Consider the following 14807-nt stretch of genomic DNA (forward strand, 5'->3'; position numbering starts at 1 on the left):
AAAAACAATAAATTTATGTATATTTAAAATATATTTGTAAATACAATAATTTGATATTTTCAAACAAATATATTTAAAATACTTATTACAAACGACGAGTTAACCGTAGTGTGTTATATGATAGAATGAGTTACGATTATTATAACAGACGGTGAGACTAACTATAACTGATATAACATATCAAAACTTTGATTTAAAATGTAAAATATATAAAAATATAAAGATCTAGTACATTATAAAAAGGGGGTATATTAAAAATTAACATTAAAATTTTCAAATATTTATATCATACGCCTTTTGAAATATTAAAAAAAAAGAAAAAAAAATCAAAGCAAAAAAATTCTTTATGAGGTTGTTTAATTCCATCTTATGATAATGTTTCTTATTATAAAATAATATTTTTGATATAGACTATCTCATATTTTCTCTTTTTTGTGTTCAAAAGTTTAGTATGAGACCAAACATTTCTAAATGACCCACAAGTTCACGGCAGTGACGCCGAACAAGTCACGGCTACTCTTGGCTAAGTTCTCCCCGTAACGACCATTGGAGTGTACGAGTCTGCAGTCGCCTTTTGTTTATGTAATTCCGAGCATAGATTACAAGTTCCTCGTTCCACTGCAACGGTCCTATGCCTACCTGTGAACGTGCCTGGTTGTGAGCATTTACATAGTCTTTTTGAGAAATACCCCTTTTGGTATACCCCTTTTTAAAAATACACCAATTTTCTATCCATTTTAAAAATATCCCTTTTCAAATATGAAAAATTGTAAAATTTTATATAGCTTATAAGGTACATCTAGATCATCATTACTATTGGGAGACTCAATACAAATATTTATAAATTTTTAAAAAGGTTCTAAACAGCATTTATAAGACTTTTATAAGGTTTTTATAAGGTTTACAAAGTTTTTATATGTTTTTTAAATAATTTTTTTCTAAAATTTTTAAAAGGTTTTTAAAAGGTATTTATATGGTTTTTAAAATTTACACACATAGAAAGATAATTTGTGTCTTAATATATAAGCTTACACATTTTTTTTTATAAATATCAATTTTTTTACTTTTTAATTTATCAAAAATACCCTTTTTCCATACCGCTTTTTAAAAATACCCCTATTTCAAACTAAAAAAAAAACCACTATAAATGTTGAAATTTATCCAAATATGTGTGTAAACTTATAAATATACACACAAATTATCTTTATATATGTCTAAATTTTTATATATCTTTCATAAATAGCGTAAAATAACTTATAAATACCTTTTAACCTTTTAAAAACCTTATAAACCCTTTTAAAAACCACTTAAAAACCTTATAAAACTTGTAAAAACGATTTAAAATCTTTGAAAACATTATAAAATATTTGTATCAAATTTCCAAGTAGTAGTTATTATATAGAAGTACCTTATAAACCATATAAAACTTTATAATTTTTCATATTTAAACATGTATATTTTTGAAAATGGATAGATAAAGGAGGTATTTTTGAAAAGGGGTACATAAAAAGGGTATTTCACAAAAATTGTATTTAATTTTTTATAATTATTTTATATAATTTATTTTTTAATGTTGTTTAAAAATTCTATTTTTATCTTAATATTAACAAAATTAGATATAACATGTTGCGACATCTTATGTTTTACTTGACACTTATCATGATCACGTGAGTTAGTAAATTCTAAAACCAAGTTTCGACATATAATCTCGTTTAATTGTTAAACTTAAACCATAATTTTAATTTATAAAGATAAACCATAATTCTTATTTATCATTTATATACCCAAATCAACAAATAACCTGATTTAATTGTAAAATTAAAGTTTAAACCTTAATCCTCTTCTATAAACAAAAACCGCCATATATTCTTGTTAATTCTAAATTTTAAATCCCTATCTTATTAATAAACCAAATTGACATAACTGAAATTAGGTTATTTGTTTAATTTTATAAAAAAATTTTTAATATGTAATTCTTTATAATATTTATTTTATATATTTATTTTTTCGATAGTTAATAATATTTCTATTTTATCCAAATATTAACAAAATTAGTTATGACACGTGTCAATATCTTATCATTTATAATTGACACGTGTCACGATCTTGTTAATGGCTGACTTTGAAAACTAAGGTTTATATGATAAGATAAGTGTTCATGGGAGAATATTTAATAAATAATATTAAATTTGTTAAATATTTCTAAAAAATTATCAAAGAAAATAGATATTTCCTTAATCCAACCTCTATTTTCAATTTCATTTTACATATGTACTTTATCAATATCTTATAATATTTTATAAGAAAAAAGTATTACCCTACTTTCTTGAAAACATAAAGGATTAGGAAATTATACAATTAATAAGGAAATTAATAATAAATCTAAAAGACAAAAGATAGTATTTTTCATCTAGTCATTGGAAAGGCTTGATGTAATTATTTGTTATAAAAATAATACTATTGATGGGTGTAAGATGTCAACATTTTTATATTTAATTTGACATTTATGATCGATTGCCAAACTTTTTAGACGGATTGTTCAAGGTTGGCTTCGATGATGTAGGCTCTGTCCAAATGTTCAACTAACATAATATAATAGACTATTTTTCTGTTAATGTTTTTCTTTAGTGAGCAACCTTTCTTAGGTTTAAACTATTTAATTAAAATATAAAATGTTACCAGAATTATTTTTCAGTGAAATAGACTCATCTGATATACTTTTTCAAATAAAATTAGTAGGCTTTTTTAATTTCTTAATAGTATAATATAGTATTGACATAAACCAAGAGGCATAACCTCATTGTATTATTTTATAAATATATTATAATATGAACCAAAAGGATTATTATAATTACCAATACTCTTATCACACTTCACACATTAGTAAGGCTTCTGGTTCACATAGTTCCCTGGAGGATCATAGTTGCAACTAATGATGGTTCCACCATTGTTACACATCACTTTAGCACATCCAAGTCTCACTGAGTTTCTCCAAACAACTTGAGTGTAGTGACCGCAAACTCCATTGCATGTGTTGGTATCGTAGTTGTAGTTAGCCTTCTCGTTAACCCACAAGTTCACGGCAGTGACACCAGACAAGTCACCATAACTCTTGGCTAAGTTTTCCCCATAACGACCATTGGAGTGTACGAGTCTGCAGTCGCCTTTTAGTGTGTCTATGTGATTCCGAGCGTAGGTTACAAGTTTCTCGTTCCACTGCATCGGTCCTACGCCTACCTGTGAACGTGCTTGGTTGTGAGCATTTACATAGTCTTGGAGGCTGTCTTGAGCCTTTGATGGAACAAGAAGAACACCTACAAGAGCTGCCAAGATTATTAGAATGCGAGAATAGTCGATGACTTTCATTTTTTATTAGTTGATATAATGACTATTCCCAAGCTTTGTTTGTGTGTTGTGATTATGGAGTAAACATGGTTTATATAGAGATTTGAAAACTACCTCACTATTTGTTAGGCCATAAAAATAACAAAGTTTTGGTAAATATATGGTCATAACTCATAAAGATTAAACTAAAGAATAATAAAGAATAATTGTCAACTTTGGGCATATAAGAAATTCCTCAAAATACCACAATAACTTTTTTTTTCAAAAGTACCACGATAAATTTATTCTTTCATACCACAAAAGTTTTAGTTTTTAATATCACAAACATAAAAATTGATTTTCAATGGTGTGGAATTTATTTTCTTCGATTTTGATTGAATATTTTAGATTTAGGGTTAGTTTTTAGGAGGGAAGGGTAGGGTTTAGTATTTAGGATTTAGGGTCAAGTTTTGAATGTTAAAATTTAATTTTGGATTTAGGGTTTATTTTTTAATAATGATATTTTTGAAAAAAAAAATCACACTAGTAGTATTTATGAGAATTGCCCTTGTGTATATGAATCTTTCATAATTAATATTTCCTGTAATTGTTTCTTATTGGTGGTAACTATGACATTGTTATAAAAAAAAACTCGTATTATGTTTTATAAAATGAAATGACTTCATGCTGAAGTAGAAGCCTTGGTGTAGGCGATGAAATGCATGATTGGGCACAAGCACAGAGATGTCATGTTCCTTACTGACTGTTCAGACTTGGTGAAGATAGTGTCTTCTCTGTCCGAGTGGCCGGTTTTCTCTGTTTAATTATCTAGATGATAATACTGATGATAGGGAAGAATTCTCTAACTTCTGTTTATCTTTTATTTCCCGAAACTTGAATGAAAAAGCGGATTCTTTGGCGCGAAATGTTTGTCCCATTCCGCACAGTGTCAAATATGTAAACAATTGTCCTCCAAATTGACTCTTTTGAGCTAATTTCTTTTATTGATGACAAAAAGAAAATGAAATGACTTTTTTTTTTAATGTCATTCATTTGTTTCTTTGTTAGTTTTGTATATTTCTAAAAACTTATATACCTTAAGTTAAAAGTTATTTTCGAATCATAATAAAAATATAAATAATTATATAGTACGCTAAAAATGTTAATATATCTTGATTAATCATTTTAGGCTCAAGGTTTAATTATGGATTGACTAGTTTAGAGTTATAGAACTAAGTTATGGCATTGACGTTTAGTTAGTTATACTGATGAAGTAACTCAGTAAAGATGCAAGTTTTGCCTAATGAAGAGTCTACTGATGGAAAGCTCTTTCCACAATTTTCCTCGTTGGTAGCAACTCTCCTCCAAGGTACCTTATACAGAGAATATCTTTTTTAAAATATCACATAAGTACTTTGACAGAAAAAAGAATTAAATAAGTTTATAGTTATTTTTGTATGAGCGCTATATTTTATACGATATAAATAAATTTTTCTTTAAGTATAAAATATAGTGCTCATTCAAGAATAGCTATAAACTTGGCAAAAGAAGCCCTCTGTATAGTGTACCCTAATTAAGTATTGAATTATATTTTCTCCAAAAATATATATAAAAAAAACATTTCTTATCAAATTAATATTATTATTTTAAATTAATGGTTCTAGCTAAACAAATTTTGATAGTATATTCAAGTGGAATTCATATAAAAAAACAAAAATTACCACTACAGCACTATAACAATTTATAATATAAAAAAATATTATTTACATTTATTCGTAAAATAAATCCTTATGTCTAGACTAAATTTAGTAATTTTCCAAAAAGTCTTCTTTTTGGTCTAGAGAGGAACACTACCTATTAAATATGTAGATACAAGAAAATTCAACAAAAGAAATGCAATGAATTTTGGTAAGAAAATAAAGTACCAAATTGAAAATCATATTAGTGGATATAGTTGTGGATGATTTTATATATATAGATTGTGTCCACATAATTGTTTTTGGGGAAATTTCAAAAATACCCCTTTTCCAATACCAATTTTTTAAATACCCCTTTTTCTAATATTATCAAAAAATCACTATAAATTTTGAAATTTATCAAAAATATATGTGTAAACTTATATTTATAGACACAAATTATCTTTATATGTATGTAAATTTACATATATATTTCATAAATACCGTATAAATACCTTTAAAAACCTTTTAAAAATCATTGAAAAACCTTATAAAAACTTTGTAAACCTTTTAAAAACCTTATAAAAACCTTATAAATGCCGTTTAGAACTTTTTAAAACATTATAAATATTTTGATTTAGTCTCCCAGTAGTAATGATGATCTTGATGTACATTATCAACCATATAAAAGTTTTTAATTTTTCATATTTGAAAAAGGGTATTTTTGAAAATGGATAGAAAATAGGGGTACTTTTAAAAAGAGATACACCAAAAGGGGCATTTCTCAAAATTCTCTTTTTTCTTTTGGATCTATTAATGTTTTTTGAAGATTCAATAAAATTAGTTATTATTTTTTTCTGTATTATTATATAAAATTGTTCAATTTCATTCTCTAAGTTACTTTCTAACTTACTGTTATTAAGTGTAGTAAAAATACATATTGAAATGTTTTCCAACTTCCTTGTCGTGCCCACAAGATAGTAACATGACCCAAATCATATTGGATTGGCATGGGACTAAGCACAGAGCACATCATCACATGATAAGGTTGCATGGTAAGTTGAATAATCAAAATCTGCTTTTTGGGTTAGGTTGCATTGTGAGAAATCTTACATTTCACTAAAGCTCGAGATTTTGTTTTTGTTTTTTGTTTTTTTGGCAACCAAAAATGAAACTAGTACTGAAGATAAGATTCAAAGTTATGATCAGGTAATTAATTATTTGGTATATATATTTTTCGGCATTCTGATATATGTATGGCTGAATGTGGCCAACTAATCTTAAAACTTAGCTTAAATAAAAAGGATTCCCACATCTAATATATATTATCCAAGAATTCATGCTATTAACGATATAGGATATTTTAATATTATAATTTGGCCATTTGATGATTTTTTTTCCCCCTCAAATAGTATAATTATATTGATGTAAAAGAGTCAATACATAATAGCCTGTTTGGCTTCAGAGCCATTTGATGATTATTTGTTTCTCTTTAAAAAAAAAAAAGTTCCCTTTAAGAGTTACTCTAAAATTTTATTTTAGTTTGTTTAGTTTTTCTGGTCAATTAAGCTTTTAATACTTAGTTATCAATAGGGCCGGGACCTAAGAACATCATTTTGATTTGGAATTATAACATTACCCTTTTTATAATTTCTTCCAAGAAAAAAACAAAGCCATTTTCTTGACTTGTTAACTAAAAACAAAAGACTTCGAGAGCACAGTGGCATAGAATAATCAAAGTTTGCTTTTGGAATAAGATTCTCATAAATATATATGACAATTCTTAAAACTAGTAGAAGTCTAGAAACTTGTTCGTTCAAGACAAAATCAATGATAACTTAGTCGAATGGTTGATCAAGGGTTGATTAATTAACAAACTAGACTCAAGGGTTTAATATTTGTCGATCTTATTCATGAAGACCTCTAGGCCAAAGTATTTATACATGTTTACAAAGTATATATCTAACTAAAGAGTAAACATAAAATATATGTGATAACTATAAACAAGATATATCCCGACTGGAACACTTAGGCTTATACACTTATAAGTATGGGGTTCGACGCCAAGATAATGTGATTTATTAATTAATTTACGGATAAAAAGAAGACAAACTTACATGAGATCTTCAACGATGCACAATTAGAGCTGTTCGTCGTGATTCTATGCATAAAGAAGGAAGTATTGTCCGTCCGAGGAGGAAGTATAATCTATGGTGAATCTAATTGGGTCGGATAGAATTGTTTGTAGTAAAATCTTCATTGTAACAGTTCTCATAATTTGCAATAATTAATAATTCAAGTGTTAAAAAATCAATGGTAAGTAAGACAAGTCTAGCTAAGGGTTGTAATAGGCTAGTAGTTAGCAATGGGAGTCAGTTTTATAATTATATTGTGCTCCTAGTTCTACCCTTCTTGATTATATATATGGCTGCTCTATGCTATTTTTCAAATCATATCCTTTTGTTTTTTAGGGGTACACATCTTATCTATATAATGCACAATATAGTTATTGAAAGAAAGACAAAAAAAAAAAAATGAATTGTGGCCAATTTACATGTTGCTTCCATGATTAAGACTCATGTACAATATCCATTTAATTTCCACAGCCAAATGTTACTCGTTTTATTGACTTGTCTTTCGACTAATTGCATTTGGATGTAGTGTATATATTCGTTAGAAAAATATAAGATGCAATTAAATATAATAAAATGTGCTAATTACAAGTTTTTCTGTTAATTGTTTTAATAATGATTTATTTTGTTTAGATTATTGATCATGAACTTTGTTTAGAGAAAAAAAATCACTAGTCATGTGTAACCATAATGTTCTTGTACCAGCTTTGGTATCCTCTCAGCCTTTACAAAATTAGAAATACATCTTTTGGCACTAACCAAATTATTATGTTATTTTATGAAAATGGAAAAGAGAGTTTCTTTGGTTAAATTGGTATATTTGAAAAACTAGGAATAATGAGTTGGTCTAAGTATTAATTTGTTTTTGGTTTTAGAAGGAAGGATTCTCAAATCCCTTTTGCTTAATCCACAAAGGAACCCGTTTGATGGAAGATAGACCAAGAACTAGATGACAAACTGATGGAGCATAGAAAAAGCTTAGATCCTTCTTTAGGTTTAGGAAGGTTTTGCAAGATATCAAAGTGTTAATATGGAGCGAGAGTGCCAAATTATCTAAGCCTGATGGTTTCAAAATGGTTACATTCTAGTGTTCTAATTAGTAACTTTTAAAAGAGTTAAATTATTGATCCAAATTAATTTAGAAAATAGCTAATCATCATCCATATAACAGAGAAGAGAGAAGCATATCGTTATACGGATGAAAGATAAATGGATAGTTCAGCTTTTATTACTTAATAAATATTGATACACATCCTACATAAGATGCTTCTTATTGAAATATATATATAGACACGTCCTTTATATGTACGTGTGTTACTATATATGTGTATATGCATGATCACACATTAGTAAGGCTTCTGGCCAACATAGTTCCCACGAGGACTATAATTGCAACTGATGATGGTTCCACCATTATCACACCTCGCTTTACCACATCCAAGTCTCACTGAGTTTCTCCAAACAACTTGAGTGTAATGACCGCAAACTCCATTGCACGTGTTCGCAGCGTAGTTGTAGTTAACCCTCTCGTTAACCCACATGTTCACGGCCGAGACACCAGACAAGTCGCCACTACCCCAGGCCAAGTTCTCCCCATAAGGCCCACCCGAGTGTACGAGTCTGCAGCTGCCTCTTAGTTGGTTTGCGTAGTTCCTAGCGTAGGCTGCAACCGTCTCGTCCCATTGCATGGCGCCTACGCCTACCGCTGCTCGTGCCTGGTTATGAACCCTTAGATAGTCTTGTGGACTGTCTTGAGCCTTTGTAGGAAGAACAAGAGTACCTACGAGAGCTACAAAAACTATTAGGAAACGAGAATAGTTAGTGAAACTCATTTTTTATAAGTTGAGGATTGTTTATTTAGCTTTGTTGTTGTTGTTGTTATGATTTTGGGGTTCGTGAAGATGGTTTATATAGAGATTTGGAAACCATAATAAACGACGTTTTGAGTAAACACGCATGGTCCATTTGAACATTTTCCTTGCAATTGTCCGTATGAATAAAAAGTATTTGTCAAAATTAAAAGTATGAATATTTTGGTAATATATTCCTTGAAACTGTTTCTAATTGGTAGCTTTGTCATTTTTATTTTCATTTTTTGTTGTTGTTTTATTGGGTTATAACTTATAAGCTATTCTGAACTTTTTATTTGACATAAATTTATAATAATTAATTTTGTTATAATCTAATTGAATATTTATGTACCCATATATGGGTATGTATATCCAAACAAACTATATATTTGTTTAATTATCTTGAGATTTTATTTATAGTTTATAGATTATCTTGTGATTTTATATATTTAATTTGTTTGATTATTTGTTTAATTACATTTACTATCCTCAATATTTTTTTTTCATTTTAAAAATTTTTTATTGACATTTCAATGTAAATTCTTACAATTTATAAGGTTATTTTTATTTGTGTACTTCTTAGTCAATATAGTAGGATAGTTAAATGAAATTTCTTGACGATAAAAAAGAAATGAAACAAAAAAACTTGAATGAAGTTTGTTAAGATAAATTCATGTATATTTGTTTCAAGTCTTTGCACAAAAAACAAATCTAAAGGCAAGTTTCAAATTCAGTATGTTATAGTTTATTGAAAAAAAATATGAATCTTAATGAAAACAAAATAGAAAAACCCTATCGTAGATTTGTAAATGTTTACGTTTATTTTTTTGTCGTTTGATGATATTGATAATATTTAGAAACATACAACATGAAATACAAACTAAGTCGGCGGATGACAAAAATATTCTTGGAATCTAAAGTCCAAACAAAAGAAACTAAGCCGGCGAATGAAAGAAAGTCCTTGGAAACTAAAACTTATTAAGAGAAACAACTGGAAATACAAAACAGAAAATCGAAAGCCAACAAAAAAAAATTATTCATAGCAATTATCAAAATAAATAAACGAAAAGTCATTAAGAAATGTCTTTTAGTGTTTCATGCATGTGATATCTCTATTCCTCTTGCCTATAATTGAAAAGTCGTGAAATATACATGCCGCCACATGTATGACGTAAGTAAAACAATGACATACACAAAAATCAGAAATTAAGATATTCTACGGATTTGATCATCGTATACACTTGATCACCACTTGACAATGGGAAATTACACCTTTGTATTTTTTTTCCAAACACTTAATTACGGTCTTGGTAATTAGTATATTATCTAACAATTTGGACTAATTGGTTTCTTACCACCCATTACAATATGCAATGGTTTAAAAGAATTCATCTGTCAAGATATGATTATGTGATTCTATGCAAAAAGGCATCAGTTTTAATTAAAAATAATAATAATATGGTGTCATGTTCATATGGTATATAGTATCACAATATGAAAGTACAATTAATTTAAATATAATGAAATTTAATATATGTAAATAAAAGTTTATTTCTTATAGTAAAACTTCAAAAACTCCTATCATTCCAAATTTAACAACTCAAAAATCTAAAATATTCATTCAGCGGTTAATTCGATAAACATATATTGAAAATAAACAGACAAAAAAATTTTGAAGGTTACATGGAGATCATTTTTATTTATCTTGTAAGTAAATCTTTGTCTAATAAAATTTGATTATATGTAATATATTTCTAAAATAAAACATAATAAGTTATGAATTGTAAGGAAGATAACAAACAAACATTCTTACGTTTCGAAAAAGAAACAAAGAAAAACATTCGTACGCATATTCTCTAGCTTTTGCTTCTCCTCAAAGATATTCTTTGCATAGGAACACAATTTACTTTAAACACTTTTCTCATGCAATACAATAATATTTATATATATTGATCAATGATCGTCATATATGTCCAACGTACTCAACCTAAAACATCTTATAATAAAATGACTCTAGTTATAAATCGCTCAAAATCATTAATACTTCTCATAGGATTCTTCATCTCAAGTTTGATGTTATGTGTCTCACAAGCTTCCCTTGTTTCATCGGGAGATTATAACAAAGACTTCTTCGTGACATGGTCTCCTTCCCATGTTAACACCTCCAATGATGGTCGATCAAGAACCCTCAAGCTCGATCAAGAATCTGGTATATATTTAAACATTCTTCTTTTTTAATTTTTCCAGTAGCAAGAACTTATGTTTTGTTATTTATAGGAGCTTCCTTTGCTTCCATGAAGACGTTCTTGTTCGGGCAAGTAGATATGAAGATCAAACTTATCCCGGGAAGTTCTCAAGGAACTGTGGTTGCTTATTATGTAAGGAAACTTCTCTACCTCTCTATTATCCTAATAGGTAGACATGAATGAACTCATTATTTCAATGATTCAACACAGATGACCTCAGATCAGCCAAAGCGAGATGAGATTGACTTTGAATTCCTTGGAAACGTTAACGGACAGCCTTACATTCTTCAGACAAATGTCTATGCTGAGGGAGTTGATAACCGCGAAGAGAGGATCCATCTTTGGTTCGACCCAACGAAGGACTTTCACACTTACTCTATCTTATGGAACATTCACCAAATTGTGTAAGTTTTCGTCAACCAAAGTCTCTCTCTTATTATGTACTTTAAGATGCATAAGAATGTTGTTTTGTTGGTTTTAGGTTTATGGTGGATCAGGTTCCGATAAGATTGTATAGAAACCACGCGGATAAAGGTGTAGCCTACCCAAGGTTGCAACCTATGAAAGTACAGGCTAGTCTATGGAACGGTGAGAGCTGGGCTACGCGCGGTGGGCATGACAAGATTGATTGGTCAAAGGGTCCACTCGTGGCATCCTTTGGAGATTACAAAATAGATGCTTGTGTTTGGAAAGAGAACCCAAGATTGTGCAATGGAGAGAGCAATGAGAACTGGTGGAACAAGGATGATTTCAGTTCTTTGACAAGAGTGCAAAAGAGATGGTTTAAATGGGTGAGAAAGTATCACCTGATTTATGATTATTGCCAAGATTATGGAAGGTTCAATAATAACCTCCCCAAGGAATGTAACCTTCCTAAATATTGAATTTGCTCTTCAGCTTTTTACCTTTTTTTTTATTCATTCAATTAAGTAACTCTTTTATATATTGGTTTTTGTGTTCTGTTGTAACATTTATAATTAGAAATACTTGGTTTCTAATTTTTCGTAGAAAGATTTCCATTGACCAAATTGATATAATTTATAACCTCATTGGTAAATTATATGTGCAATGAGTGCTAATATTGTGGTTGAAGTAGACATTTTCATCCAAAGTAACAGTTTGACAACGTGTAACAACCCATCCCGGTGGGAACCCCTACCACATGGCACACCCCGCCACATGGCAGCTACAAGCGCTGCAGCGCATCGACCCTAACCTCTCTCATGTGGGCCCAAACTGCGCAGCCCACTTGCTCGCAGCCTCCTGGCCCACCAGGTAGGTTATTGGTGCGCCTGGCATTACTCGAACCCAGGTACTCACCCTTTAACAACCTTCCCACTTGACAATGCAGATTAATTGGTAACAGCTTGTCAAGTGGCATACAACAATGCTTATGTAGGATACAACACCTTTCTTGGATACAATTTCCATTGGTTGCTGATATTTTAATTCAAAATCGTTAATTAATAAGTATGAGATTATTAGTTAATGAATAAAAAAAAATAGGGTCGGATCATTTTACACCTAAAGACCAAGATAACCAACCTAAGAACAAATACATTCCTTAAATAATATGAATCATATATGATCAAATTAAGAATATAAATAGCAATGATTTTAAAGTGTCATAAGAAGATTTTGGTATCACTAGTTGCACCATTCAAATCCATATCCGAAGAAGGTCACAAAAAATTCAGAAACTAATCAACTACTATAAGAAAAAATCAACAAATGTATAATTTGGATTCACATGCTCTTTGTATGCGTTGTGTTTCAAAGCTACAAACTTCGGTTATAAATCAGAAAAGAGATTCAAATTTACTCTAAGCATAGAGAGTGATAAACAATTCAGGGTCTGGATCAAGTTGATATTTAAAAAGTCTAAATTTGATTTTTCAGACATTTAAAAAAAAAAGAATCAAAGTACACATGATTGGTACATATATATTATACACATGATTGGTACATATATATTATATACTTAAGAGTCTAGGAAATATGAGATAGACATGAGTAAACTTCTGATCAATTCTTTGGGCATGAGAAATTTAGTTACGTTATTACACTTTGGTACAGTCCTCTTCTTCATGCTATATTCAACAGAATTGATCGGAAGATGAGAGCTTCACTAGTGCATCACTAGCACTAGCAGCAGAAGATAATGAATTGGAAAACACAACAAATCAAAACATATAACAAGACACACAACTTTACAAGTTTTTTTATCTTGATTGATTAGGAAGTCTACATTTTTATTCACGCATGACACCTTAATATTTTCCTATCACCAAGACGACAAACCTGAAGCTGTAATTGTTGCATCTAACAATACCAAGCGCATTGGTTTGAAATCACATCCCAAGAACATGAATATAATAACAAAGATCTTTAGTCTTGAACTTTGTCCTATGGATGAGGAAACCAATTCACTTGGCATTGTGGGTGGAAGCAACCACAGCTTTGGAGTTATCGCTCTTATAGAGAGTGAGATGAGTTTATCATGTTTGGTTGTCTTAAAGTTAAAGGGCATTTATATAAAGATTTCAATAGTAGAAACACCTTATTGAAATAATAATAATCATAATCATAATAAAAGAGAGAAGGAGAACCGTATCTGCAACGAGTAACATTTCGTTTCAAAAATGTTTGTGAAATTCAATTTATATTTGTCAGTTTCTTAAATGAGTAACGTTTCGGAAACAAGAAACATTTTGGGAGATTTGCACAACTAACCTTTTTATGATACCATTTTCTACAAGTACACTCTCTAGGTGTCCATTTTTAAAAATACCCTCTTCAATGTACAAAATGACTAAATTACTCTCCTTTATTATAACCCATGATGAAGAAAGGAATATTCTTTCCAACAAAAAGAATATTCCTTCCGAAAAATTTCCCGCCAAATTTTCCCGCCAAAAATTTTCGGCAAAAAATTTCCCGCCAAAAAAAATTTTCCGCCAAAAAATTTCCGACAAAATTTTTTCCGCAATTCCTTAAAAAAACTTTGTAAATATTAATAAATCCTTTAAAAAACCTTTAAAAACCCTTGTAAATCATTTAAAAGTCATCCAAAACCTTTCAAAACTTGAGTAAACCTTTTAAAACCATTGTAAATCATTTTATAACATTTATAAACACTTGTAAATCCCTTTAAACCCCTTATAACCGTGATAAATCATTTAATAAAAACTTTTGTAAACTTCTAAAACCCTTTAAAAACCCTTGTATATCCTTAAAAACCATTTTAAAGAACTTGTAATACCTTTAAAAACTTTTGTAAACCCTTTAAAAACCTTTGTAAACTTCTAAAACCCTTTAAAACTTCTTGTAAATCCTTTAAAACTATTTTTAAATCTTTGTATGCCTTTAAATACACTTTTAAATCCTTTTAAAAACACTTGTAAATCCTTTTAAAAAACCTTTAAAATCCTTGTAAATTTTTAAAATCCTTTAAAAATCCTTGTAAATCCTTTTAAAACTGTTATAAACTTATAAAAAATTTTAAAAACCATTGTAAATCATTTAAAAACCTTTGTAGGCTTCTAAAACCCTTTAAAAACCATTACAAATCTTTTAAAA

General features: G+C 29.1%; 3 protein-coding genes across 3 annotated transcripts; 1 reads left to right on the plus strand and 2 right to left on the minus strand.

The window, feature by feature from the left end:
- Positions 1-2778: 2778 nt before the first annotated feature.
- LOC17891278 (pathogenesis-related protein 1) lies at positions 2779-3389 on the minus strand. The gene has a single exon (XM_006298647.2). The coding sequence runs from the start codon at positions 3364-3366 to the stop codon at positions 2881-2883; it is 486 nt and encodes a 161-aa protein (XP_006298709.1). The 5' UTR covers positions 3367-3389; the 3' UTR covers positions 2779-2880.
- A 4936-nt stretch (positions 3390-8325) lies between these two features.
- Positions 8326-9022, minus strand: LOC17892481 (pathogenesis-related protein 1). The gene has a single exon (XM_006298966.2). The coding sequence runs from the start codon at positions 8962-8964 to the stop codon at positions 8479-8481; it is 486 nt and encodes a 161-aa protein (XP_006299028.1). The 5' UTR covers positions 8965-9022; the 3' UTR covers positions 8326-8478.
- Positions 9023-10977: 1955 nt separating this feature from the next.
- Positions 10978-12169, plus strand: LOC17893255 (probable xyloglucan endotransglucosylase/hydrolase protein 10). Its single transcript, XM_006298159.2, has 4 exons — positions 10978-11191; positions 11260-11360; positions 11439-11632; positions 11710-12169. Exons 1-4 carry the CDS (start codon positions 10990-10992, stop codon positions 12110-12112), a joined length of 900 nt encoding a protein of 299 aa, XP_006298221.1. The 5' UTR covers positions 10978-10989; the 3' UTR covers positions 12113-12169.
- The last annotated feature ends 2638 nt before the right edge of the window (positions 12170-14807 follow it).

Source organism: Capsella rubella, unplaced genomic scaffold (genome assembly GCF_000375325.1).
Source record: "Capsella rubella cultivar Monte Gargano unplaced genomic scaffold, Caprub1_0 scaffold_3, whole genome shotgun sequence".
Classification (NCBI taxonomy): domain Eukaryota; kingdom Viridiplantae; phylum Streptophyta; class Magnoliopsida; order Brassicales; family Brassicaceae; genus Capsella; species Capsella rubella.

Coding starts and splice junctions, on each gene's coding strand:
- LOC17893255 (XM_006298159.2), top strand. CDS start 10,990: ATGACTCTAGTTATAAATCGCTCAAAATCATTAATACTTCTCATAGGA. Junction 11,192..11,259: donor CAAGCTCGATCAAGAATCTG/GTATATATTTAA, acceptor TGTTATTTATAG/GAGCTTCCTTTGCTTCCATG. Junction 11,633..11,709: donor TGGAACATTCACCAAATTGT/GTAAGTTTTCGT, acceptor TGTTGGTTTTAG/GTTTATGGTGGATCAGGTTC.
- LOC17891278 (XM_006298647.2), bottom strand. CDS start 3,366: ATGAAAGTCATCGACTATTCTCGCATTCTAATAATCTTGGCAGCTCTT.
- LOC17892481 (XM_006298966.2), bottom strand. CDS start 8,964: ATGAGTTTCACTAACTATTCTCGTTTCCTAATAGTTTTTGTAGCTCTC.